The sequence below is a fragment of the Vipera ursinii genome (genome assembly GCF_947247035.1).
Source record: "Vipera ursinii genome assembly, chromosome: 3".
Lineage (NCBI taxonomy): Eukaryota > Metazoa > Chordata > Lepidosauria > Squamata > Viperidae > Vipera > Vipera ursinii.
The window spans coordinates 43,514,558-43,539,978 of NC_139516.1; the positions used below are offsets into that span (position 1 = coordinate 43,514,558).

The following is a 25,421-nucleotide window of genomic DNA, read 5'->3' on the forward strand; positions in this document are numbered from 1 at the left end:
GTATCCAACTGAAACCCCCAGTCCCAAGAGCAATGCAGCCCAGGCCTGAGGCCACCTTTACGCCCACAGCAGCTGGGCTTCGGCCCTCAGAGGCGCAGGGAGTGTGGTCGCCAGAGCAGTTTCAGGCTCTGATCTCCCAGGCAGTCGCCCAGGGATTGGTCTTACAATGTCAACAAAGGTATGCACCCAAATCGGTGGCCTCAGTGACACCGCCTTATCTCCCCCAGTTGGGAGCACCAGATTATTCTGACTCTATTTCTCCTGCCCTGTCTCCTCGCAGCGGAATATCTTTTTCTGAGGAGTACGACCTGATGGAAAGGCCACTCTCGGAGGATGAGGATCTTACTCCGGACCCTCCTCCCTTTGTTGGTCTATTCAATCCGGCGCTCTTTAAATCTCTGCTTCATAAGGCCAGCGCTACTGCTAAGATTGCTCCTGACCAGGTTCCACATCCTGTTCCGTCCATCAGCCAAGACGCAAGGCCGGTATTTTCAGAGCATGTGGTCACTGAGCGTCACATCCCGTCCCCCTCTCTTCCTCAACACGGTACAGAGGCAATGGGGACCACCTGGCACTTTTCCCTCTCCAGGGGGGACAGAGAAGAATCTCTTTAATGTTGACCTGGCCTTGTCGGAAGTGCTAGAGATTCCTTCTGTGGATGAACCTCTGACTCCACTCTTCTCCTCCACGGTGTCCGGTGATATGGCAGAGACCTTGAAGGCAAAGGACAGGAAATCTGAACTTTCCTTCCGCAGGACCCACCAGGCCTCAGCATGGGCAGTGAGGGCGGCCACATCTACTTCTTTCTTTGCCATAACCTCCCTTCTCTGGGTCCGCCAACTTCAGGCCAGAGTACCCCCGGAGGAAGTCCGAATGCACCAGGACTTAGCCAAGTTAGTGGCTGCTTCGGAGTACACGGCGGACACATCTCTACATGCCGCCAGGTTCTTTTCTAGGGCCATAGCCTCCAGTGTTACTTCTCACAGACTCCTGTGGCTCAAACACTGGCGAGCAGATGTTAAATCCAAGTGGCGCTTGGCGGCTGCCCCTTACCCTGGTGGTCAGCTTTTTGGGGAGGCCTTGACACCTTATTTGGTGGAAAGCAAGGACAAGTGTAAGGTGATGTCTCATCTTCTTAGACAGACAGGTAGACAGCCTACCCCGTACGTCTCGGTGAACTTTCAAAAGAGCCAGACAGTTCCCTCAACCCGCCTTCTTTTTTGGGCGTGGTCATAGACACCGAACTGTGCAGGGTCTGTTTATCTCAGGACTGTCAGGACAGCATCAGAGCCCTGGTCCTTCAGGTCCAGAGGGAGCATGTAGTCACCCTGGCCGTTCTTTCCCAATTGTTAGGGAAGTTGCTTTCCTGCATGGGAATAGTCCCATGGGCCAGACTACATTCCAGAGACCTGCAATGGTTTTTTGCTCCCATTCAGAGACTGGACACCAGCTCCTCCAACTAAAGAGTAAGGGTTCCGTCTCGGACCCTAAACTCCCTCCAGTGGTGGACCTCGCCAGCGGTAGCCAGGGGCCCATTAGGATCACCCTGGCTACGGATGCCAGCCTGTTCGGCTGGGGGCGCATCTAGGGTCTCAGTTGGCTCAGGGCCGGTGGTCACGGTCCAACCTGAAGGACAACATAATTGTTTGGAGCTCAGAGCCATACATCTGACCCTATGCCACTTCCGCAACAGGGTGGCGAGACAACATGCCCTGGTCCTCACGGACAATGTAGCAGCAAAAGACCATGTGAACCAGCAAGGGGGTACCTGTTCCAGGTCCCTTATGGCCGAGGCCCAACTGTTGGGCTCTTGGACAGAGACCAACCTCTCATTACTCACGGCTGAGCACATCTCGGGGGAGGCAAATCAGCAGGCAGACTTTCTCAGCAGGTCGACAGTGGCTCACTCCAAATGGCACCTGCATCCTGGTCTCTTCGAGGAGATATCAGAGAGGTTAGGTTGGCCAGTACTGGATCTGTTCACTTCTCCGGTGAATTCCCAGCTCCCAATGTTTTCCTCCTGGTTCCCCTCTCCGGGTGCAGTGAGGACGGATTCCCTCTGCAGCCCTTGGCCCAGGGACTTGCTGTATGCCTTTCCACCTCTCCCTCTGATCCCGGCAGTCATCTGCAAGTAACTGCAAGAGCGGGCAGAGGTGATACTTGTTGCACCACACTGGCCAAGACGGCCATGGTTTGCCGACCTTGTGAGTCTGTCACTCTCTCCCCCGTGGTGGATTCCTCCAGATCATGTTCCACTCAGCTAGGGAGCTCTGCATCATCCAGAACCCCAGTGGCCCCACTTGACCGCCTAGCACTTGAACAGCAGCTCCTGACACATGAATCTTATTCATTGGAGGTAATTACGATGATTCAGGCCTCCAGATGGCCTACAACAAACAGAATCTATGACTCCACTTGGAAGAGTTTCTGTAGTTGGTGTGATAAGAACCAGTTAGATCTTTCGGCTATTACTATCCCGAGGATCTTGGACTATTTATTGGAGGGGCTTAACAAGGGCTTGGCGACCAATACCATCTGCTGACAAGTAGCAGCTCTCTCCACCATATTTACTTGGGGCAATTCAGAGGCATTGGCTCAACATCCTATGGTACGCTCATTTCTCAAAGGAGCGACCAACACCAAACCTTCCGTGGTTCACTGGTATCCCTCTTAGGATTTGTCACAGGTCTTGCAGGCCCTTACCTCTCCTCCATTTGAACCCATCAAGACCTGTACTCTGCGGTTCTTGACAATTAAGGTGGCCTTCTTGATAGCTGTCATGTCGGCTAGACGCATTTCTGAATTGGCAGCTCTCTCTGTCAGACAGGACTTATGCGTTTTTCATGCTGACAGGGTGGTCCTTCGATTGGATCCCTCCTTTATTCCTAAGGTCAATACCTTGTTTCATAGAGAGCAGGAAGTCATTTTGCCAGATTTTTGTCCTCATCCATCTCTTGCCTTGGAACGGCAATGGCACACTGTGGACGTCCGCAGGGCTTTGCGCCACTATATTAAGCGGACAGCGTCTTTTCGTGAGTCGGAAGCCCTCTTTGTTTCCTTTCAACCCTCTACTATGGGGCAGAAGGTTTCTGACTCCACTATAGGCAGGTGGATCAGGGCTTGTATTGCAGGGGCGTGCCAATCTCATTCCCTGTCAGTTCCCAGGCATATCACTGCTCACTCCACTTTTAGTGCTGCAACTTCTGAGGCTTGGGCGACACAGGCGTCCATTGAGGACATTTGTAGGGCGGCGACATGGTCCTCGCCTTCCCCTTTCGTGAGGCATTATAACCTGGATAGGTTTGCCTCCGCAGACGCCTCATTTGGCCGGAGAGTGCTGCAACAGGTAGTGCCACAGGGTGGGACACAGGCCCAAACTGATTCCCTCCCATAGCGACAGGACAGCTTTGGTATGTCCCATTCGTGGATTCTCCATCTATCATGCTGGAGAAGGGGCATTGTCTTACCTGAATGCCTTTTCTCAGCATGATGATGGAGAATCCACACCCACCCTTCAGTGTCCGTCAGGTCCTGTGTCAGGGGTATGGGAGCCAACACGTCGGACTGTCATCATTTGCTTCACCTTTGTCATGACTGGGAGGTGTCCTGGCCCAGGAGAGACGTGGCAAGTTTGACTGACTTAGTCCAATTGGGTGGGAAGACAGAGTTAACCCATTCGTGGATTCTCCATCATCATGCTGAGAAAAGGCATTCAGGTAAGACAACGCCCCTTTTCTTTTCAGATTGATGGACAAACAGCTGAAAAAAAAGTTATGGAAATTTGTGAATATAATAATTTTGCTGCAGTTGTCATGTCTAAAAACAAAGGTGGAAAGATTTAGTATTACCCATAATGGAGGAATAGTTGATGAAGACAACGAAACTTGCAGAGATGGCTAAATTCCTTGATAAGAGAAAGGATAATATATTTATCACTGACTGGAAATGCCTTATACACATCTTGCATGAAATAGAGAAAAATAAACACATTTATGGGTTTTGATGACTAGAAAAAATAATTATAGAAAAGTTCTGTTTGCAACCATAGAGCAAGAGGTAATTTTCTGTTTGTACTTATAACTGCTGTAAAGAAAATTGGAAACTACTATTTTCTATTTCTTTTCTACTTTCTTTTTTGTACTGTTGGTGTTTTTTTTACTCTATATTAGAGTAATTGGAGTAAAATATACTCTATTTTACTCTGAATTGATTTTTATTAATTTTTAATCTTTTAAAAAATGTTTAATCAAAGCTGTATTAAAAATATGATAAGCAAGACACTTGCTGAAGCAGTAAATCCAGAGTTGTAATGGTGAGTCTATCTTCCAGTTCATAATACTTCTGTAGTTATCATACTAAATACATTTTAAATAATTCAGGAAGCATCACTTCAGCTACTTGTTTTTAATCTCTCTCTCTATCTGTCTGTGTTGTAGGCTAACATAGGACAAATGGACACACCAAAAGAGCTCTGGAAGATGATAATAGGAAACATGGCTCTGATACAGGTGAATTTTGGAGAAGCTGACACTTTCTTGACAGGGGGGCAGGGAAAAAAGCCGGTAGGAGAGGGGGAAATCCCAACTTTCTACTACTGGGCAATTTCTGGATACATCTGCAATATAATCATCTGTTCCAAAGAATGTTAAGCAGTCTGTTGGCAGCCATTACTGCCACAGCCTAGAAAAAGTTTCTGTTAAAGTGTAATAGAAGTCCTTTCTGAGTCCTTTCCTGTGACTCAGCAAAAGAATCAGGATTTATCAGTGATGGCAGGAACCTGAGAAAGTACCAGTTGGAAGCACTGGAGAGGCAGACTTACCTAGGACACCCAACAATTTCTGCATCTGTCACCACAGTTACTAGTCTCTGACATGGTTCCATGTAAGCGAGAATACAGTTTGCTCTTCGTGAGGTTGCCGTAGAAGAGCACTTGGAAACTGCAACTGGAAGTGTTATTTCAATAGAGTAACAACTATCTTTCAGGACCTGCACTGACTGCCAGTAGATGGTAAGCAGGTGCAGTTCAAATAGTCTGGACCTTATGTTGGAAACCATTTTTATAAGTAGAATTTTTCTGTCTTAAGCAGTTTGGGTAGAATGGTGAACCCCAATGCCTCCTGGGATTCCAAGGATGAGCTTTGCAATACAGGTAATCCCCGAGTTATGAGCCTTCACTAAACGCTCGTTTGAAGTTACGCGATAAGTGCCCCCTAATGTTTACGAGGAAATCCCAAAATTACGAATGCTGCAGCACCACAGCAGTTGTTTGCCCTTACGAATGACTGCAGAGGCTCTGCAACATTCACTCTATCCCGCACCGCTCCCCACAACTGCTTCCCCCTCCCTTCCTGCCACGCTGGACTCACCTTGAGAAGATCTGTCTCCTCTCTGCCATGATTTCTGCCTTTAAGGGAGAGGAAGCTCCTGGATGCCGTAACATCGCGCAAGTTCAGGCACCCATCCTCTTTTGCAGAAAATGGGTACCTGAACTCTCGCAAGATCACAGACCCCAGAAACTTTCATTTTCGGCACAAACTCTGTACCTTTGTCCCTCAACTCCTTTCTGCCACGACTGGAACACTTTTTATTCGAAAGGAGACCCTGTGGAGATGGGGAGCCCTGTATGTGAGCAAATGCAATGCTTGAAAAAGTTTTTGCTGTGTTTTCAGTCACCCCATTTCCTCACAGACGAAGCTTCCAATCTCCCCAAGGTCTCCGTTCAGATAAAAGGTGCTGCGTTTCCAAGGGCCCCATAGGCGCTCAAATACTTTTATCTGAATGGAGACCTTGGGGAGATGGGGAGCTCCGTCTATGAGCAAATGCAATGCTTGAAAACGCAACAAACCGCTGCGTTTTCAAGCATTGTATTTGCACACAGATGGAGCTCCCCAAGGTCTCTTGTTTGAACAAAAAGTGTCCGAGCGGCAGTGGCTTCAGTTTCTCCGCTCCATCCGAGAGGAAGGAAATGAAGGCACAGAGCAGGATTGCTCTCAATAAGGCCGGCGCGTGCGAGCAAGCAGCGCATCCGCGTCTTCTTGACAGCAATCCTGCTCTGTGCCTCCAGTTTCTTCCTTTCGGATGGAGTGGAGAAACTCAAGCCGCTGCTGCTGCTTGAGTTGGGAGGATGACAAGGAAAAGAGGGGTCAGGATTTGGGCTACCAGCCAGTCAGGCAAGGAGTAGGTCGGGCAGGCTGGGTGGCTGGCTGGGAAGGGGTGATCGTGGCCACTGAGGTGGCTGCCACCACCGCAGGTGCAGGGGTACTCGCCCCGCGATGCCTTCCTGCTCAGTTGAAGGCTTTGTTCCTGCCCTCAAACTAAGGCTGGTGAACGCAAGCAAGCAGTACACCCAGGCCACGGACAGCATTGGTTCTTGCGCCCGGCCGACTCCAATTCCACACTTATATTTGCCCCATAGGCAAGCAAATGAAGCAAACACTCCTCCCCCCCAGAATGAAAGCTTCTGGGAGCCATGATCTCTTGAAGTCGCGTGATATTACAGCACCCAGGAACTTCCATTGCCAGCATGAAAAGCATTTCCAAGCCGACTCTCCTCTCCCTCAAAGGGAAAGAAACCTTGGCAGAGCGGATTTTTGCAAGGTAAGTGAGTCTGACGCAGCAGGAAGGAGGGGAAGCATGAGGTATCTTAGTGGGTCGGGGAGTTCCATCACTAGGCCCTCCATGGCCTTCCCCACCCTGAGATACCTCATGTGCACTTAATGAGCCATGTGCGTCTTAACGAGCAGGGAGTTATCTTGCTTGAGGTATGAGATTCACTCCCACGAATTTTTGAGTTACAAATGGAATGGGCAGACTCCATTGCATTCATAACTCGAAGGACTACCTGTAGAATGGTTTGCCTCCCAAAATCAGATTGACCCTCATCCAGTTTTCCTTTAGAAGGTCAGTGAAATCAGTTTTCTTCCATGGAAAAGTTTTAACTGGATACCAGGACACTGTGTATTGTCTTTTATATTTTATTATTAGTGGTTATGATTTATCTATGTGAGCTACCTAGTGTGTGATTAATCAGGCAGCATATTCTTCTAATCAATAAACTTTTTTTCCCCTGCAAATAAACATGGCTGCATTTTCTAGGTTCAAGCAACAGTTGTTGGTTTTCTGGCTTCAATTGCTGCAGTGATATTTGGCTGGATCCCAGATGGACACTTCAGCGTTGGCCATGCCATTCTCCTTTGTGCCAGTAGTGTGGCCACTGCCTTCATTGCCTCCCTTGTGCTGGGTAAGAAACAAATGCTTCCATGAGAAAGAGATTTCAACCATAGTTCATTGTGTAGTAACACTAACATCTCCTTTCTATCGGCTCTAGGCATGATCATGATTGGTGTAATCATTGGTTCCAGAAAGATGGGTATCAATCCTGACAATGTGGCTACGCCTATTGCTGCCAGTCTTGGTGACCTCATTACCCTGGCTCTGCTTTCTGGGATAAGCTGGGGCCTCTATATAGAACTGGGTAAGATTATGAAGATTACATTGTTCAGTAGGAAATACTGTATGTGCCAGAAGTTTATAGTATTTAAGTATCTTGAACTCTGTAGTTCCTTCCTCTTGATCTAGTTTTAATATCTAATCGTATAATTGTAATCATCCTTTTTCACATCATCCTTTTTAGTAATACAGAGAAGGTACAGACTACATCGCCACTCTCAGTTACCCATGTGCCATATGCAGTATTCCCAGCTAACAGTAATAAACCAGTCAGTCTTGGGACCAATGTGCCAATTAAGATGCAGAATATTCCAAGTGTTGAAAATATGAAAAAGGTTGCTTGGTGAATGAAAGGGGCAGGAGGTGAGGAAAATGCATGTAAGAAAATCATTGCTGGAAAAAAGATGGATGGGATATATTGTATGGTGTGATTTTAAAGAGAGCTAGTAAGCAAAGAAAGTAATCAAAAAGAACAAGAAATGGTTAGGAATAAAAGAGGGAGAGAGAATGCAGAGTAACTTTGATGAAAATAAAGAATTGTGTTGGAAATGGGTAAAGAGTTGAAAAGGGTCTAACAAAGGGATTGGAATGAAAAATGTGATGAAATGATTAAAGAGAAGTGAGGGAATGATAAAAGGGGGATTTCATAGATTTCTATGGAAATAAAAGTATGTTGGAGTGAAATGGATGCTGTAAATGCTAGTGCTCAGGAAAAAATGTGAACAGTGAACAATGGGAAGATTGCAGGTATAAATGGTATAACTAGAGATTGCTAAAAATATAGTCTTATGGAGTGGCTGTATAATTTGAGTAGTGGATGATGCGTATGTGATTGCATCTATGTCTGATGATAGAAAGTATGTTACTATTGTTCATATAAATATCTTGGTCTTTCTACAGTGGGGCAAAAATTATTTGATCCCCTGCTGATTTTGTACGTTTGCCCAGTGACAAAAAAAATGATCAGTCTATAATTTTAATGGATGGTTTATTTTAACAGTGAGAGACAGAATAACAACAACAAAAATCCAGAAAAATGTATTTCAAAAAAGTTATAAATTGATTTGCATTTTAATGAATGAAATAAGTATTTGATCTCCTATCAATCAGCAAGATTTCTGGCTCCCAGCTGAGATTAGGAGCGCTCTCTTAAAGCCAGAAGCAATCCAGATTCCAAATTCTCCACCGTGACCAAGACCAAAGAGCTGTCCAATGATGTCAGGGACAAGATTGTAGACCTACACAAGGCTGGAATGGGCTAAAGACTATCGCCAAGCAGCTTGGTGAGGAGGTGACAACAGTTGGTGTGATTATTCACAAATGGAAGAAACAAAATAACTGTCAGTCTCCCTTGGTCTAGGGCTCCATGAAAGATCTCAGCTCATGGAGTTTTAATTAGCATGAGAACCGTGAGGAATCAGCCCAGAACTACATGGGAGGATCTTGTCAATGATATCAAGGCAGCTGGGATCATAGTCACCAAGAAAACAATTGGTAACACACTATGCCATGAAGGAGTGAAATCTTGCAGCGCCTGCAAGGTCCCTCTGCCCAAGAAAGCACATGTATAGGCCCGTCTGAAGTTTGCCAATGAACATCTGAATGATTCAGAGGAGAATGGTGAAAGTGTTGTAGTCAGATGAAACAAAATTGAGCTCTTTGTCATCAACTCGACATGTTTGGAGGAAGAGGAATGCTGCCTGTGATCCCAAGAACACCATCCCCACCATCAAACGTGGAGGTGAAAACATTATGCTTTGGGGGTGTTTTTCTGCTAAGGGGACAGGACAACTTCACCGCATCAAAGGGACGATGCACAGGGCCATGTACTCTTAAATTTTGGTTGAGAACTTCCTTCCCTCAGCCAGTGCATTGAAAATGGGTCATGCATGGCAGTGTCCAAAAACACACAGCCAAGGCAACAAAGGAGTGGCTCAAGAAGAAGCACATTAAGGTCCTGGAGTGGCCTAGCCAGTCTCCAGACCTTAATCCCATAGAAAATCTGTGGAGGAAGCTGAAGGTTCAAGCTGCCAAACATCAGCCTCAAAACCCTAATGACTTGGAGAATATCTGCAAAGAGGAGTGGGACAAATTCCCTCCTGAGATGTGTGCAAACCTTGGTGGCCAACTGCAAGAAATATCTGCCTCTGTGATTGCCAAACAAGGGTTTTGCCACCAAGTACTAAGTCATGTTTTGTAAAGGGGTCAAATACTTATTTCACTCATTAAAATGCAAATCAATTTATAACTTTTTTGAAATGTGTTTTTCTGGATTTTTTGTTGTTGTTCTGTCACTCACTGTTAAAATAAAGCTACCATTAAAATTATAGACTGATGATTTCTTTGTCAGCAGGGGATCAAAATAATTTTTTCCCTCACTGTATGTTTATTCTGCTTTGTATTTTTGTGATTCTTTGGGTAGAGTAATAATTTTTAATGAAATACTGATTATCTGCTGGTGAAGAACTTTGAATTTTTCCATCATGTAGTATACAATAACTAAAAGAAATGTTTTGCTTCACTGGAAAAATACTATCACTCCATACTTACGTAAAATATAAGATACATTTTCCTTCTCTTTCTTTGAATTTACTCAATGTCACTCCATCTGGTCAAGATTCAATTACATTTAAAAAACCTTCCAACTCTGTTATCCTGTTATTCAACCTAATAGCTTTTATGTTTGCATGGTGATGTATATGTATATAGTTATAAGTTTTTATTTTTTATGTGTGGCTTGAATATTAGAGGCATGATGTTGCTTGCCCCTAAAGGGAATAGTGTATTACATATATTACAAATAATATCAATCTTTAGGCAGCTTTATTACAAATATGGGTATTTGTTTCTGTGTATGTAGAACAATTGACCCTTTGTCTCTTCTGGGATTCTTCTCATTGAGCAATTGGTAGTACCGGTCATCGTGATCTTAGACAGGCGAATTAGTCCAACTGAAGCAAATGTTCTCTGCCTGCCTTCCTGCCTGCCTGCCTGCTTCTCTCTTCTGAGATTCTTCCCTAATGGAAAGAGTAAAAGAACTATCCAGATCAGATTATTTGCAGATCAAGGGGCAATCTTAGAATTACATTACCTATCTACTTCTGAAGCAATGTGGATGTGCTGAGGCACAAACAGTACCTGCCTATAGCTCCTTAAATCAGCATCTTCTGAGCATCCACAGCAAGTTAAGGAGTCAAATGTTTCTATCATCATGCTCTCTGAAACACATTTTTGGAATCAAATCTCAAAGGTTGCATAGATACCATATAGTAGTATGTAGTAAAAACTAGTTTGGTGTAGTGATTAAGGCAGCAGGCTAGAAGCTGGGAGACTGTGAGTTCTAGTCACACCTTAGGTGACCTTGGGCCAATCATTCAGCCCCAGGAAAAAAGCAATGGCAAGCCACTTATGAAATCTTACCAGGAAAACTGCAGGGACTTGCCCAAGCAGTTACTAGGAGACCATGCTTACTTGAAGGGACCAAAAAAAAATCTCCCAGCAAATAACAATAATAATAATAATAATAATAATAATAATAATAATAATAATAATAATAATAATAATAATAATAATAATAATAAAGTTGGAAGGGACCTTGGAGGTCATCTAATCCAACCCCCTGCTCAGGCAGGAAACCCTATATGATTTCAGACAATTGGCTGTCCAGTCTCTTCTTAAAAACTTCCAGTGTTGGAGCATTCACCGCTTCTGGAGGCAGATTGTTCCACTGGTTAATTGTTCTAACTGTCAGGAAGTTTCTCCTTAGTTCTAGGTTGCTTCTCTCCTTGACTAGTTTCCATCCTTTGCTTCTTGTCCTGCTTTCAGGTGCTTTGGAGAATAGCTTGACTCCCTCTTCTTTGTGGCAGCCCCTGAGATATTGGAACACAGCTATCATGTCACCCCTCACCCTTCTGTTCGTTAAACTATGCATACCCAATTCCAGCAACCGTTCCCTATATGTTTTAGCCTCGGGTCCCCTAATCATCTTTGTCATTCTTCTCTATACTCTTTCTAGAGTCTCAACATCTTTTTTACATTGTGGTGACCAAAACTGTGTACAGTATTCCAAGTGTGGCCTTACCAAGGCATTGTAAAGTGGTATTAATACTTCACGTGATCTTATTTCTATCCCTCTGTTAATGCAACCTAGCACTGTGTTGGCTTTTTGGCAGCTGCAGCACACTGCTGGCTCATATTTTAAGTGATTGTCCATTAGGACTCCAAGATCCCTCTCACAGTTACTACTATTGAGCAAGGTACCACCATAAATGAAGTGGAGAAACTCAAGCCGCTGCTGCTGCTTGAGTTGGGAGGATGACAAGGAGAAAAGGGGTCAGGATTTGGGCTACCAGCCAATCAGGCAAGGAGTAGGTCGGGCAAACAGGTGTCTGTGCAAACTGTGCAATGGGTGCTATTTCTAGAATTTCAGCTAAGAGAATAGCAGTTATACTACATAAGTAGTATAGATATACTGTAGGGACCAGCTACACCAATGGAATCCATTTGAATTTCTAAGATATAAGTGTGGGGATATAGATTTAGAAATCTATATTCATTAAAACAAATTGTAGATAGTTTGTGTGTTGACCTTAAACTCTTCTGCCTGTGGCTAAAAAGGAATGATTGTCGTCTTTAGGTGAAATAATGATAAATATTTCACTTGCTGCTTTCATCTGCTTTATCTGCCATGTACTGATTGTTCATTCAAATCCTTTTTCTTCTATTTAGAAGACAAGCCTTATGTGAATCCCTTGGTGTGTGCTTTTTTTGTTGCACTGCTGCCCCTCTGGATCATCATTGCTAAGCGGAATCCAGCAACACAGGAGGTACTATATTCTGGCTGGGAACCAGTCATCATTGCCATGGCAATTAGCAGGTATGAATAGTAATAGGAATAACATTTAGATTTATATACCACTTCATAGTGCTGTACAGCCCTCTCTAAGCAGTTTACAGAGTCAGCATAATGCCCCCAACAATCTGGGTTTTCATTTTACCAACCTCGGAAGGATGGAAGGCTTAGTCAACCTTGAGCCAGTGAGAATCAAACTCCTGGCAGTAGGCTGAATTAGCTTACAAATACTGCATTCTAACCACTGTGCCACCAAGGCTCATGGACTGCAAGAGTACCCTCCCCACTTCATGAAATAGGGCTCAGTGAACCAAATAAAATTGAAAAGGCAAAACAGATGTTTGAGTTTTTTAAATTCAACATAGTTCAGTCCATTCAAAAGCTGAAGTGTATTAAAAAGCTCACTTAGATATGTAATTATTATTTCATTTCCAAAGCTCAATATTAGTATTATATACTAGACCACCTATGACCCCTTGAGTCATCGTTTCAGAGATATTTTCTTACCAGATTCCTCAATGCCTTCAACAATGGCAGACCTAATGTACTTGAAAAATTCTTAAAAATTCAGGGAGATATTCAGATATGTATCTGCCTTGAAATTAGTCAAATGTTTAACTGTATAACAGAGTCAAACATCATGAGTTGACAATAGGAAATGTTTTATGACATTTTGTATTGTTCATAAAATGGTTTATGGTTTTATGTCATAAAAAGTTTTATAAAATTTACTAAAGTCATAGGTCCCAGATTTTGGATGTATTCTGTAACCTAGCTCATTTGGGGTACCTTGGTTCAAAAAGCGTTGCCCTATGATGCACCGTTTCATCCAGTTAATGGTTACAGATACAAGAGTTTTAGTAATATATAGACTAATATTATACCATCCTAACAATCTCAATACTGATATTCCTTGATCAAATGTAATGGAATCCTCTTTTTTAACAAACTTCAACAAAAGTGCAAATTGCCTTCCTTAAACTTTACAGTAAACTATTAAGAATCTTGTTCGGTGTCATGTATTAACACTATAATACAATGATAGAATTTACCTTTTTCTTTTAATTCAGAAAAAATGATTTTGGAAGTTTATTCGAATTTAAAAACTAAACAAATCTAGAGTTGCATATTTATAATCATTTCTCCATATTCTGATTTTAGGAAAACAATTTTTAAAAAAGAAATCTAGATGCACCTTTCAATAGATGGAATCCTCCAGTATTGTGATGAAATGAGCTAAAGAACCTAATTTCTAATATGTCTTCTTTCTTACTCCTTTTCTTACCTAGAAACAAACTACAAGTGTTTAGGTTCTAAAAAACATTTTACAAGTTGTGCTTGAAAGAAACAAATATTGGAGAAAATTATTTAATGAATGCATGTGTACTTTTAAAATGTATTCTCCAAGCATCACAAAAAACAAGTTTTTGAGGCTGCAGCAGTAATTCTTTTATGCAGTTAGCTATTATATCTTCCAATTTTTTCCAATGTTTCTTCTTTCAGTGTTGGAGGATTGATATTGGATAAAACAGTGTCAGATCCAAATTTTGCAGGAATGGCAGTCTTTACTCCTGTTATAAATGGTGAGCTGTTCTTTGTTTTAAGCACTCAACTTCAATATATTTAACACGGTGAGAGAGCTGGTGAGATATTAAATACTCAATTCCTGTATCTTGGAATGAAAACTCATGTGACTTATCTTACATCTTGTTTATAGTCTATGGGTAACTGTAGAAATTACTGCTTTAGGAACTTCTTCAACTTTCTTGAGCCAGTGATGCATGCTGGTTAAGATTCTGAACTACACTGGGAAGTTTTAGGATCAAATCCATCTTTAGCTGTATGTTATTAAATGATGGGCAGCCATGATGTCTAATCTCAACTTACCTTACAGGGTTATTGAGAGATTAAAACAGGAGGAAGGAATGCTATATTTACTTATTTATGTGTAGTATTTATAACTCACCCCAATCCTAAAGGACCCTGGAGATATACAATATCAAAGAAAAATATGAGGATAAATAAATCCAAATGAACATCAAAGGCAGAAATTAACCATATACAAAAAAGCAAAGATAAAATTCAAGATAGACACTCACTATCAGCTAGGATCAAAAGCATTTTGGAATAAAGGAGTTTTTTTTTCCATTGAAAAGTTTTAACATACATTTTATCTTTAACAGTCCCCCCTCCCCTCTCCCTCCCTCCCTACCCCTCTCCCCCTCCCCCCCCCCCGACTTCCCAGAGCTAAGTACAAGGTATAGAAAAAAAAACAATCATAAACAACCATATACTAACAACCATAAACTCTAAAATCTATCACTCTCTGGCTTATATAGGATAATACAAACACTAATAATATTAAATATAGAGAGAGAAAAAAAAGGAAAAAAAAGAAAAAGAAAAGGAAGACTTATTCAAATGCTACATGAAACTTTTTAGTCCTATATTTGTTCTGGATATACTCAATCCATTTTCTCCATTCCATAATATAACGTTCTTGCGAGTGATCTTTCAAATAAGCCGAAATCTTTGCCATCTCTGCCAGGTCAGAAACCTTTAAAGTCCATTCTTCTATGGTCGGCAGTTCCTCTTTCTTCCAATACTGACCTATTAAGAGTCTTGCTGCCGTAATTAAATTCAACATCAACTTAGTGTCCACAACCGTAGCATCTGTAATTATTCCCAACAAAAAAAGTTGCGGACAAAACTTTATCCTTTGCTTGAAAATCTTCTGCATATTCCACCAAATTTTTATCCAGAAGGCCTTAACCTTTTTACAAGTCCACCATACATGAAAATATGTTGCATCTTCATCACCACACCTCCAACATTTTGGCTGATAATTCGGATACATACTTGCAAGCTTTTTAGGATCTAGATACCATCTATAAAACATTTTATAAAAGTTCTCTCTTAAATTTTGAGCTTGTGTAAATTTTACGTTCCTCACCCAAATCTTTTCCCACGTATCCATTGTAATAACTTCTTGAATGTTTTGGGCCCATTTTATCATACAGTCCTTAACAAGTTCTGTTTCTGAGTCAATCTCTATCAATGCAAGATATATCCATTTAATATGTGCTGGTCCCTGATTTCTAATTTGCTTTATCAGATTTTCATCAGTCATTGTAAAACCAATTTTCTGATCTTCTTTCCACCTGGCCCGTAGCTGAATATATTGAAACCAAGTTTGAACAATCTCCTCATCTCGCAAGAGGCTATATGGTTTCAGACTCCAGACATTTCTTTCCAAGCTTAAAATCTCTTTATACGTAGTCACATCATGTTTAAAACCAACATTTATATTTTCTATTGCGTGTTTTGGAATTGCCCACAATGGTGTCTTACAGTCTAACTTATGTCTATACTTCTTCCAAACTCTCAGCAATGCCTGTCTTAAAATATGCACTCTAAACACATTATCTACCTTCTTATCATACAACAAATATGCATGCCAGCCAAACAGCAAATCATGGCCCTCAAGATTTAATAATCTCTCTTGTGTCAAATTAATCCAATCACTTATACCTGCTAACGCAGCAGCTTCATAATATAATTTAAGATTAGGCATTTTAAGACCACCTCTTTCACGAGTATCCTGCATAATCTTAAGTTTAACTCGTGGCCTTTTCCCTGCCCAGACAAATTTATTGATACCTCTCTGCCATTCCTCCAGATTAGAATCTTTCTTAAGAACCAGTATCATTTGAAATAAAAATAAAAATTTAGGCAGGACATTCATTTTTACTGCTGCGATTCGCCCCAACAAAGACAATTGCAGTTTTTCCCAACTCTCCATTTCTTTTTGGATTTTTCCCCATAATTTTTCATAGTTATTTTTATATAGTTTTGTATTAGAGGGCGACAAAAGCACCCCCAAATATTTGACCCTTTTGACAATCTCAAATCCAGTTAACCCTTCTAAAAGGGCCTTTTGCGATGCTGTCATGTTTTTAGCCAAAATTTTAGTTTTTTGTACATTAGAAAAGGAGTTTTAACTTGCTATTAAATTGCAGCAGTATCAGGACTGCATGGACTTCTGAATATTATGTATGTTGTCTTTTGCTCCTAAAAGAAATGAAAAATGTGAATGTAACAAACAGGGAGTAGAGACAGAACATTGCTAAGATAGTAGAAGATCATATATGTATGTGCCAGATATAACACCTTACATGTAACAATGTTTTGGGACATACTTTTGAACTCATATGCTTAATTAAATGGCAGAAAGATCTATACTAGGGGCACGGTGGGAGGAAGAACTTAACTTGTAACTAACTTAATCAAAACATTACAATAAAAGTCTGGGGAAAAAGATATCAAAAGTGACGCCACTTATGGATGGCAGTCCTAGTTGCCATCCTTAAGAGAAAATAACATGAGTCATTAAGCGAGGATTTCCAATGATTGTGACTTTTGATTTTCTACAAGTTTGCTTGTAGAAAGCCAGCAGGGAATATGATAAATCGTAATCATGATTGTGGCTTGCTGTGACATGATTATGAGCCAACTAACGAGCACCTGGATCATGTGTTCAGGAGAATAGTATGAGTGCTGGAACTCTGGGGACCAGTCAGAGAATTGGTAGAATTGTACTTATTCAGTACAGTCATACTGTTTGAACAGTCACTGAAAGATTGGTTGTTAAAAGGGGACCCCTTTACTTCGTAAATTCTATCAATATCTTCTAAAATGAATTAAAGTTGGGGAGTTTTCTCCTTGTTCCAATGGCTTGTGTCATAGCATGCATTGCTTGTTGTGTGTGAAATGATTTGGTCAGTGGCACCTTAACTGAGTTTTAAGTCCTTAGAAAAATGTTTATACATTAAAGCGCCAGTCTGAAAGTGAGTAGTGTAGGTCAGTGATTTTCAACCACTGTTCCGCGGCACACTAGTGTGCCACGAGATGTTGCCTGGTGTGCCGTGGGAAAAATTGAAAAGTAATTATAAAATACTTTCTTTGTGTTTATTTGATTCCTATTCAAGAGAATTACTTTATATATAGTCAATATAGGCACAGAGTTAAATTTTTTAACATTTTCTAATGGTGGAGTGCCTCGTGATTTTTTTCATGAAACAAGTGTGCCTTTGCCCAAAAAAGGTTGAAAAACACTGGTGTAGGTGATCCTAGTAGTAGGATGCTTAGTAGAAGTGTGATCTATTTGGAGGGAAATTGATTATTGGCTGACTCAAAAAGTTAAATAAGAGGAAATGAATACTAATATAACCTTACCGAAATCTCCAACTCTCTTTCTATGTTCTGTTCGTATTCTCTTCATGTGAATGGCCTAATAGTTGTAAAAACATGTCCCTTCTTCACTTACATTATTAATTTGAAACTCTCAACCATGAATTCTGTCCATCACTGATATGGTATTGCACTTCACCATGCTGGAACCACAGTAGAAATTGGATGTGCCTCCTATAAGATAGTGTAGATCTTCCCATAAGAAGTTATGGTGATCAGCTTCAGATTGTGCCAATCGTCTGCTGAACACAAGTATGGGAGGAATTTCTGGATGCATTGTTGAGGAATCACTGGCACCAATATAATTGATCATATCTTGGGTCTGTTTTCTTACAGGTGTTGGTGGCAATCTGGTGGCTGTCCAGGCTAGCCGCATCTCCACTTATCTCCATATGAGTGGTGTGCCTGGAGAGAATTCAGGGATAGCCCCCCGCAAGTGCCCAAGTCCCTGTAGCACCTTCTTCAGTTCAGGTAGCTTTATGAAGCATGCTTTGTTTTGAATACTTCCCTTTGAATCATAGTATTTTAAAATCCTCTTGCCCAAGCCCGGCCATGCTGCTTCATTGGGGGGAGGGGAGGAAGGAAGGAAGGAAGGAAGGAAGGAAGGAAGGAAGGAAGGCGCATATGCCAAGATATACAATCCAAGCAGGGACACTGAAAGTCTGAAGAGCATCCTCTGCTCAACTAAAGCAAATAGGCCTCAGTATTGGAAGCAATGATATGGAAAGATTCTGGAGAGAGAAGAATAATACAACAGCTAAGACATCATTTCATACTGTGTGACAGGAGGCAATAATAAACCATTCCTGTATTTTACTAAGAAAACCCCATGGATAGAAAATACAAAAATATTGACAATATAGTGCAAGATGATGAGATCCTCAGGTTGGATGGCATTCAGCATGCTACTGAGGTAGTGGTTCAAACTTTTTTAAAGTAGTAATGGTATTTATGTCATGGCTAGATTAAAGCCTCTGGGACATCTAGTTGCTGAGGTTGTCATGCAAGAAATGAAGTTAGAATTACAGTGTGAACGTGGAAAGTAAGAAACATCAACATGGGACAGCTCAACACAGTGAAAGATGAAATAAATCAACAACACATTGGCATCTTAGGCATTAGCAAGTTGAGATGGACTGGAATTGAGCCCTTTAGTCAAAAGATCACACTGATTAGTATACAAGACTTGATAAACAAAAAAGGAACAATGTTGTTTTTATAGTTAGGAAGGACATAGCAAGAACAGTACTTGGCTACAATAGAATGCAGTGTCTTTATTCAATTAACTAAGATGAAGTGCTATAGGTAACCAGCATATATACGAATGAAGAAGGAAGACTTGATGTTGTAGAATGTGTCTATGAAAGGGGAGATGATATGATGGATTACACTAACACAGCAGTTCCCAGGAAGGAGGGAGCACATTGGGGGGGGGGGGGAGACAGCATAATCCAGAGCTGTATCATGGGAAGAAGAAGAGATTTTGGATAGCCATTCCTTAAAATTGCCCATTAGGTTATGATAGTATAGGTTTAGTTTGTCAAGAGTCTATCTCTATGGAGTGAGCAAATAAAGAACTGAACTTTGCTGAATTGTTTTTCATTGTCCTGGGCTAGCCTTGACACTTGATGCCAATTTTTGGAAGCATAACATCTAATTCTTACAGAAATATTTGGATAATAGCAGCATGGGTCTTAGTTGTAGAGTTCAATGAAATACAGTGTCATATTACAATAGTAGGATATAATGTTCTTTTTAGTATACAATTCTGACAAATAGCCCCAACAACGAATGTACGTTTTCCAATTTACAGTTAAAACCACATAGAGAAGTTTCCTTTCATATGTAGTATATGTCAGTTTAAATCTTTATCCATCTCGCCATCAGATGTGAATTCCCGGTCTGCTCGTGTGCTTTTCCTTCTGGTTGTGCCAGGTCATTTGGTTTTCCTTTACACCATCAGCTCCATGCAGGGAGGTCACACTACCCTCACTCTGATATTTATAGTTTTCTACATGACCGCAGCACTTCTCCAGGTAAGAATTGTCATCAGTTGCCTGGCTTATCGTGTCAGTGGGGATAAAGACGAGACAAGTTATTTTTAAAAAGGGATCTTTTACTACATGATTTGGTTAAAACAAAAGTGGGTAACTGTTTTGACTCAGGATCTAGATTTTCTCCCTCTACAGTATCAGAGCGGGGCCAAATGTTTCTGACATATTTTCACACACATGGGCAAAGGGGACTTTTAACGGTTCTACTCACTTGGGAGACATATGGATAACCAGAAGGGCATTTTTCCCCCAAAAAAATTATATTTATACATTTTCCTGGATTCATGATAGCTTCTTTCTCAGACTCTTTTAAAAAAAATTATGTTGGGTTTCAAGAAATTCAGATTTCACTGTTTACTTCTTTGGTAACATAGTTTGCGTTGCAGCCATTACACTGCAGAGTAAAAAAGAGAATCTGTGTAGTAGTATAGTTATAGCATTGAAGTCAGACTGAGAAGATCCAGATTCAAGTCCACGTTCAGCTATGAAACTCACTGAATTAATTTGGACCAGATGCTGTTCTTCTGCAACTACGTATGTGTACCTTGGGTACACCTTGTGTACTGTTAAGAGAAGAAGTACTGTTTGCAACATCTTAAGCTTTTAAGAGGCAAGATTTATACCTTAACTAAAATACATACAGAAATAAAATAGCAAAACTTTCTTGGAATAAATTCAGATAATTTGTATTGCATATGAGAGCCAGTTTGGTCTAGTGGCTAAGGCACCAGGCTAGAAAGAGTGTGAGTGCAAGTCCAACCTTAGCCATGAAAGCCAGCTGGGTGACTTAGGGCCAGTCACTCACTCTCAGATCAACCCACCTCACAGGATAGTAGTTGTGGGGAAAACAGGAGAAAAGTGTGTTGGGTATGTTCGCTAGCTTGAGTTATTTGCAAACAAACTAAAAGTTGAATTGCCAGAAAAGAGCTATAGTATGTTAGTACAATCCGAAGTTGTGTGGATTAAGCTTAGAAGTGCCATGCAATAAAACTACAATCACATTTTTTTAAAGGAGTAATTTCTTCTGAGGTGCTAATATTCCTTATATAAGATAACTGCATATGTCATGTGGTACAATGCTAGCTTTGAGGTTGAATATATGAGAGAGATTAGACGTAGAGCTGTATACTCCTCTGAACTGAAAGCATTCTCCCCTTTTGTATTCAACTTTTCATAGCCATGTGGTAGTAAGAATTAGATTGCCTGCAGGGAGGAAGGGATGTGAAGCACACAGTGCAATCTTACATAAATTGCTTCTCTCTTTGTTCATGCCTTCCTTTGTCTACCTGATAGTAAACTGCCACATCAAATAGAAGAGACAATGTGCAGTGGGTGCTGGGGAGGCCAATTACTTCGAACTGTCCCAGTAGGATCTTGGCTTTGCATGAATCTTCATCAACATTGGGAGGGCAGTGCTTGTATCCCAGAATGTTTCTGGTTGAAATTGGCTTTCTATTCCTGTGGAAATCTTGAAGTTAATATACAATTGAGCTAAAATTCATAAAGCAAGGTATAGCTTTTCTAAAAAAACAGAGATATGGCTAATAAATACAGCTCATCCCGGGACTCTGTTGTGTTTGCATTTGAAAAATTGGAACAATGAGCTGTATCCTGTTCCAGGGACACAATATAATTTTAGGGCACTACGGTTGATTTCTGTATTGATTGCCTGTAAGGATTATGACTTTAAGAGTGTAATAGGAACTTTTAGAAAGTGTCTGCCGAGGTGCAATAACAAGTTGAATACAACTATTATTGCCATCTCACAGCATGTATCTATTTATAGAATATTTATTTTTCCAAAAAATATCTCTCCTCAAGGTATTAGGTACAATAGGTGAAAAAATATTAGCTTCATCTCTCTCCCAAGTTTATCAATGCTACAAGCATTGGATGCATTTTTATAAATCAGCAGCCATGCGTCCAGAAGGGACCCCCAGATCACACACCCATCCAGCACCAAAGATGGAAAATCCCCAGAATCAAGCGGTACAAAAACCTTTTGTAATGTAAGATACAATTATTTTTTTAAAACATATGACTGATAAAAACACAGAAGTTAAACCAGTACGACTAAAAGTTTTGAAAAAAAATATATGCATTTCTTCCTAAAGTATAGTAAAGTAAGAAATGCATAGTACAGTATAAACTATATACTATTATTCTAGTATAATAATTATTTATTTCATAATTTTGCCTTTTACCAGAGAAGACAGAATTAATCATGAATGGCATCCATTATGCATGGAGGGATCTACAGGATGTTTTCCCACTGCTGAAGTAATATAGAGGAGTATAGGAAGTAGTCTTTACACGTGCCTTGGTGTTTTGACCTAGTCATTGCTAATGTGACCATTATGCTTGTGCCTTTTAGGTTCTCATTCTTCTTTACATTGCTGACTGGATGGTTCATTGGATGTGGGGTCGAGGCCTGGACCCGGACAACTTTTCTATACCTTATTTGACAGCACTGGGTGACTTGCTTGGAACAGGTCTCCTGGCACTCAGCTTCCACATCCTCTGGCTAATTGGGGATCGGGATACTGATGTTGGAGACTAACCGCAACCTTCCTCAGCTTCTTCAGCCCTCAGTTCATCTCCTTCAGTCACATTCCCCTGCCCCCACAAAGTTGTTCTTTGGGACTTTAACTTTGATACTAGATTCTCATTATTTTCAATGGGAATTTTATGTGGTTTATATTTCAAGCCAAGTCTATACAGGAGAATTAGTTTTAAGAAGGACAAAAGAAGAAGAAAATGTATAAAGACAATCACCAAGTGCAATTTCAAAATAGTTAACTATTTATATATAATAGAGAAAATAGTGAAAAATTGAACTTTTTTTTAAAAAGACATCCACCTTCCATCATCTGTACCCACTTAAGGCATAGATGAGTGTTTTTCCAGCTTGGCAACTTCAAGATGTGTGGACTTCAGTTCCCAGAATTCTCCAGCAAATATGCTGGCCAGGGAATTCTGGGAGTTAAAGTCCACACATCTTAAAATTATCACGTTTGAAAAACACTACACTAGATATACTAGGCTATCACTTGTGTGTAATATATGTGTATGTGAATAGTTAAGATGCAGCTGGTAATTGGTTTGTTTTTAAACTAGGCTCATATTTTTCATCAGTTACTACAACTGGTAGCAAGTAGCAACAAACAGATCAGGTGTTTTGGGCACACACATACCCCTCCTTTCTTATCCTTGATAATATAATAAATCTAATTGACCAAAAGACAGGTCTTCATGGATCTGAAAACTTTCAATATATGGGATTGAGACACTTGATGTTTTGATGCCAAATCCTGATACTACAGTTGAAAGCAACTATAGGTGTTTAGCACTTCCTCAAATCTATAGAATTCAAGTAAAATTAAAGTAATTTGTGAAATGTTTTCCAGAGCATATCTGATGCATTGTAACATCGAGATGGAGTTGGTTCATTTCAAAAGCCTCAGATGAAATATAATTAGAAATGAAAGCTCCTTACACACATATATTTCATAGTCTTATCTTGAAGTTTGTATAGAAACATTGTCTTTGCATAGTTTAGTTATAAAAACTAGCAGGTACTACCTGCATGGTAGTGAGAGCCAATATTTTCAACATAAGTTCTGTTTTCTCCTAGGTCAAACGTCAGAACATCTAGATAAATAGATAAATGCTATTATGAATCTGAAGAAATGGCATTTAATTTATATATTTTTCATGAAAAATGAGATATTGAGTGTCTTAGAAGTGTAAAAAACCAGACTGAAATCAGATCATTTGGATGTTTTGGATAGCAATCGAATCTGTGGAAGCAACAAAATATCAGGTCCTGTAAGTAGGGAGTTTTTGTATGAAATACACTCTTCTTACTATAGAGGTATTTAGAATTTATCTTCTCACACTATATTGCTTGTATAAATGGAACTTGAGCATAAGTAGTTCAAAATATTTAACTAGGGAATGCCAAATTTGTTGCATAAAACAAAATGTGAAAGGGGGATTTTTCATTTTATTCAAGAATGGAAATTAAGATTCTGTGCTGTCCCAGAGAGAGTGGAGGCCTATTGTGCTGAATGTTGTTTGTTACTGAACTCAACAATATAACCAAAATTGCTGGGACACCTACCTCTTTTGTATATGACTCACTACTCATATACATTTCCTCAACACAGAACTCCATTAAAGCTTGTTTTTTTAAAGGTTCTCTTGTTTTGGCTTCTCTTATAATCAAAGGATTGTTTTCGAATAATTGCTTTAATTACCAATAAAGCTGAAGTAAGGAGGGATGGACCAGTGTTGACCCTTGAAAATGCTGTGTCCTAGCTTTGATTTACTACCTTCAAAATCCATTGGGCTACCAGATATGGATTGCAGAAATCCAGAACCACCAGATGGCAACAACATTTAAACATTTTAGCATTTTTTTTCTGTCTTCTTGTGGTTGCCTGGGAGGTTGCAGTCCTAAACTTGCTCAAAGTAATGAAACTGAATGCTTGTGGCTTTCAGAAAAGTGTTGAGTCTGTTTCGCTGGAAACAAGCTGTTATCTGGAAGGTAACAGCAGCTTTCCTGCAAGTTTTCCTTAAAAACAATGTGGTTGCTATTTACCAAAATTAAAATTCGGAGTGGAAGTGAATATAATATATTGTGTTCAATGTATTCCACAGGAGCTTATGTAGACTGCAACTATTTTTAGGATAATCCTGTGACCTACTTTAGTTTACGGCCTGGGTGCTGCCATAACCATATTTTAATATGTCATCAGGGGAGACTTCAAGTTCATGCTGCAGTGTGTTAATCCTTCTGTGTGCGTGATGCCTTCAGTAATTTGGAAGTAATGGATATGGCTTAAGATATTGTTCTTGCCTGCCCTCTGTGAATACAAGTATTTATACTGAGGTTTCTTCAGATTTCAGTAGGTGCCAATGCTTAGTTTCTTTTTAAGAAATTGACTTTTTCCAAGTAAGTTACTAATTACTTTCAAAAAAAGTCTACATAAAGCATTAAGTTGTAAGCTCTTTAAAAAAAACTTTCATCTGCCTTATCTAAATGTCCAATCCAATGCATTCATTTTAATCTAACACTCTAAGCACTTTTCTTATATATGTATATAATACCACATAATCATTTTTCTTCATTGTGTTTATCTCTCTGATTAATATCTATGTCACTAGATCTCATTAGTGGATATATATCTCCTAGTTAAATTTAGTCTTTCATCCAGGAGTTGAAATGTTTGTGCTGCTTGGATGAGATCCCTGAATTTTATTGCCTTGAAAGTGGTAAGGTGGGAAGCAAAGTGCAAGTTTATGAACAGAATGTTGTAAAAAAAATAATTTTATACTCACAAGTTGCACTCAAATGCATGTATATTTAAACTTGGCTGCAAATGAAAATTAAGCTTTTGGTTTATACCTTATTCAACAAAGAAAACAAATTCCTTATTTATAGTTGCTGTAATTGAATTGACAAATGCCAATTTAACTGATAAATTATATTTGGTAAAATAAATATTTACATTTATTTATATGGTTTTTGGTCCTTCATTTTTATCAACAATTTGTAGCTGACATTTTAGCTGATGTTTGTATTAATAAGGAAAAAAAGACTAGGCCACATTGGTTTCCTTCAGTTTTATTCATTGGCCATTTTGTCCTTTATTTCCAAGCTACGTGCATATTTTAGGGATTCTTTAAAGAAGGAGACATATGTGAGTATTGTTTAACACCTAAGAAAAATACACCTTATCTAAATTAATTTACATAGCTTAGATTATGTCTCTTTGCTCAGGGTGTGATTAAGTGGTTATGCATCATGAAGT

The 25,421-nt window shown here is 40.1% G+C and overlaps 1 protein-coding gene across 1 annotated transcript in view; it reads left to right on the forward strand.

Annotated features, from left to right (window-relative positions):
- SLC41A1 (solute carrier family 41 member 1) overlaps positions 1-25,119 on the forward strand; it is a 43,815-nt gene extending 18,696 nt beyond the window's left edge. The window contains exons 4-11 of the mRNA XM_083357483.1: positions 4,437-4,508; positions 7,096-7,240; positions 7,328-7,474; positions 12,178-12,325; positions 13,805-13,884; positions 17,888-18,022; positions 19,439-19,587; positions 21,980-25,119. Coding sequence (XP_083213609.1) covers positions 4,437-4,508; positions 7,096-7,240; positions 7,328-7,474; positions 12,178-12,325; positions 13,805-13,884; positions 17,888-18,022; positions 19,439-19,587; positions 21,980-22,165 — 1,062 coding nt within the window. The 3' untranslated portion in view covers positions 22,166-25,119. The remainder of the gene's footprint in view (positions 1-4,436; positions 4,509-7,095; positions 7,241-7,327; positions 7,475-12,177; positions 12,326-13,804; positions 13,885-17,887; positions 18,023-19,438; positions 19,588-21,979) is intronic.
- The last annotated feature ends 302 nt before the right edge of the window (positions 25,120-25,421 follow it).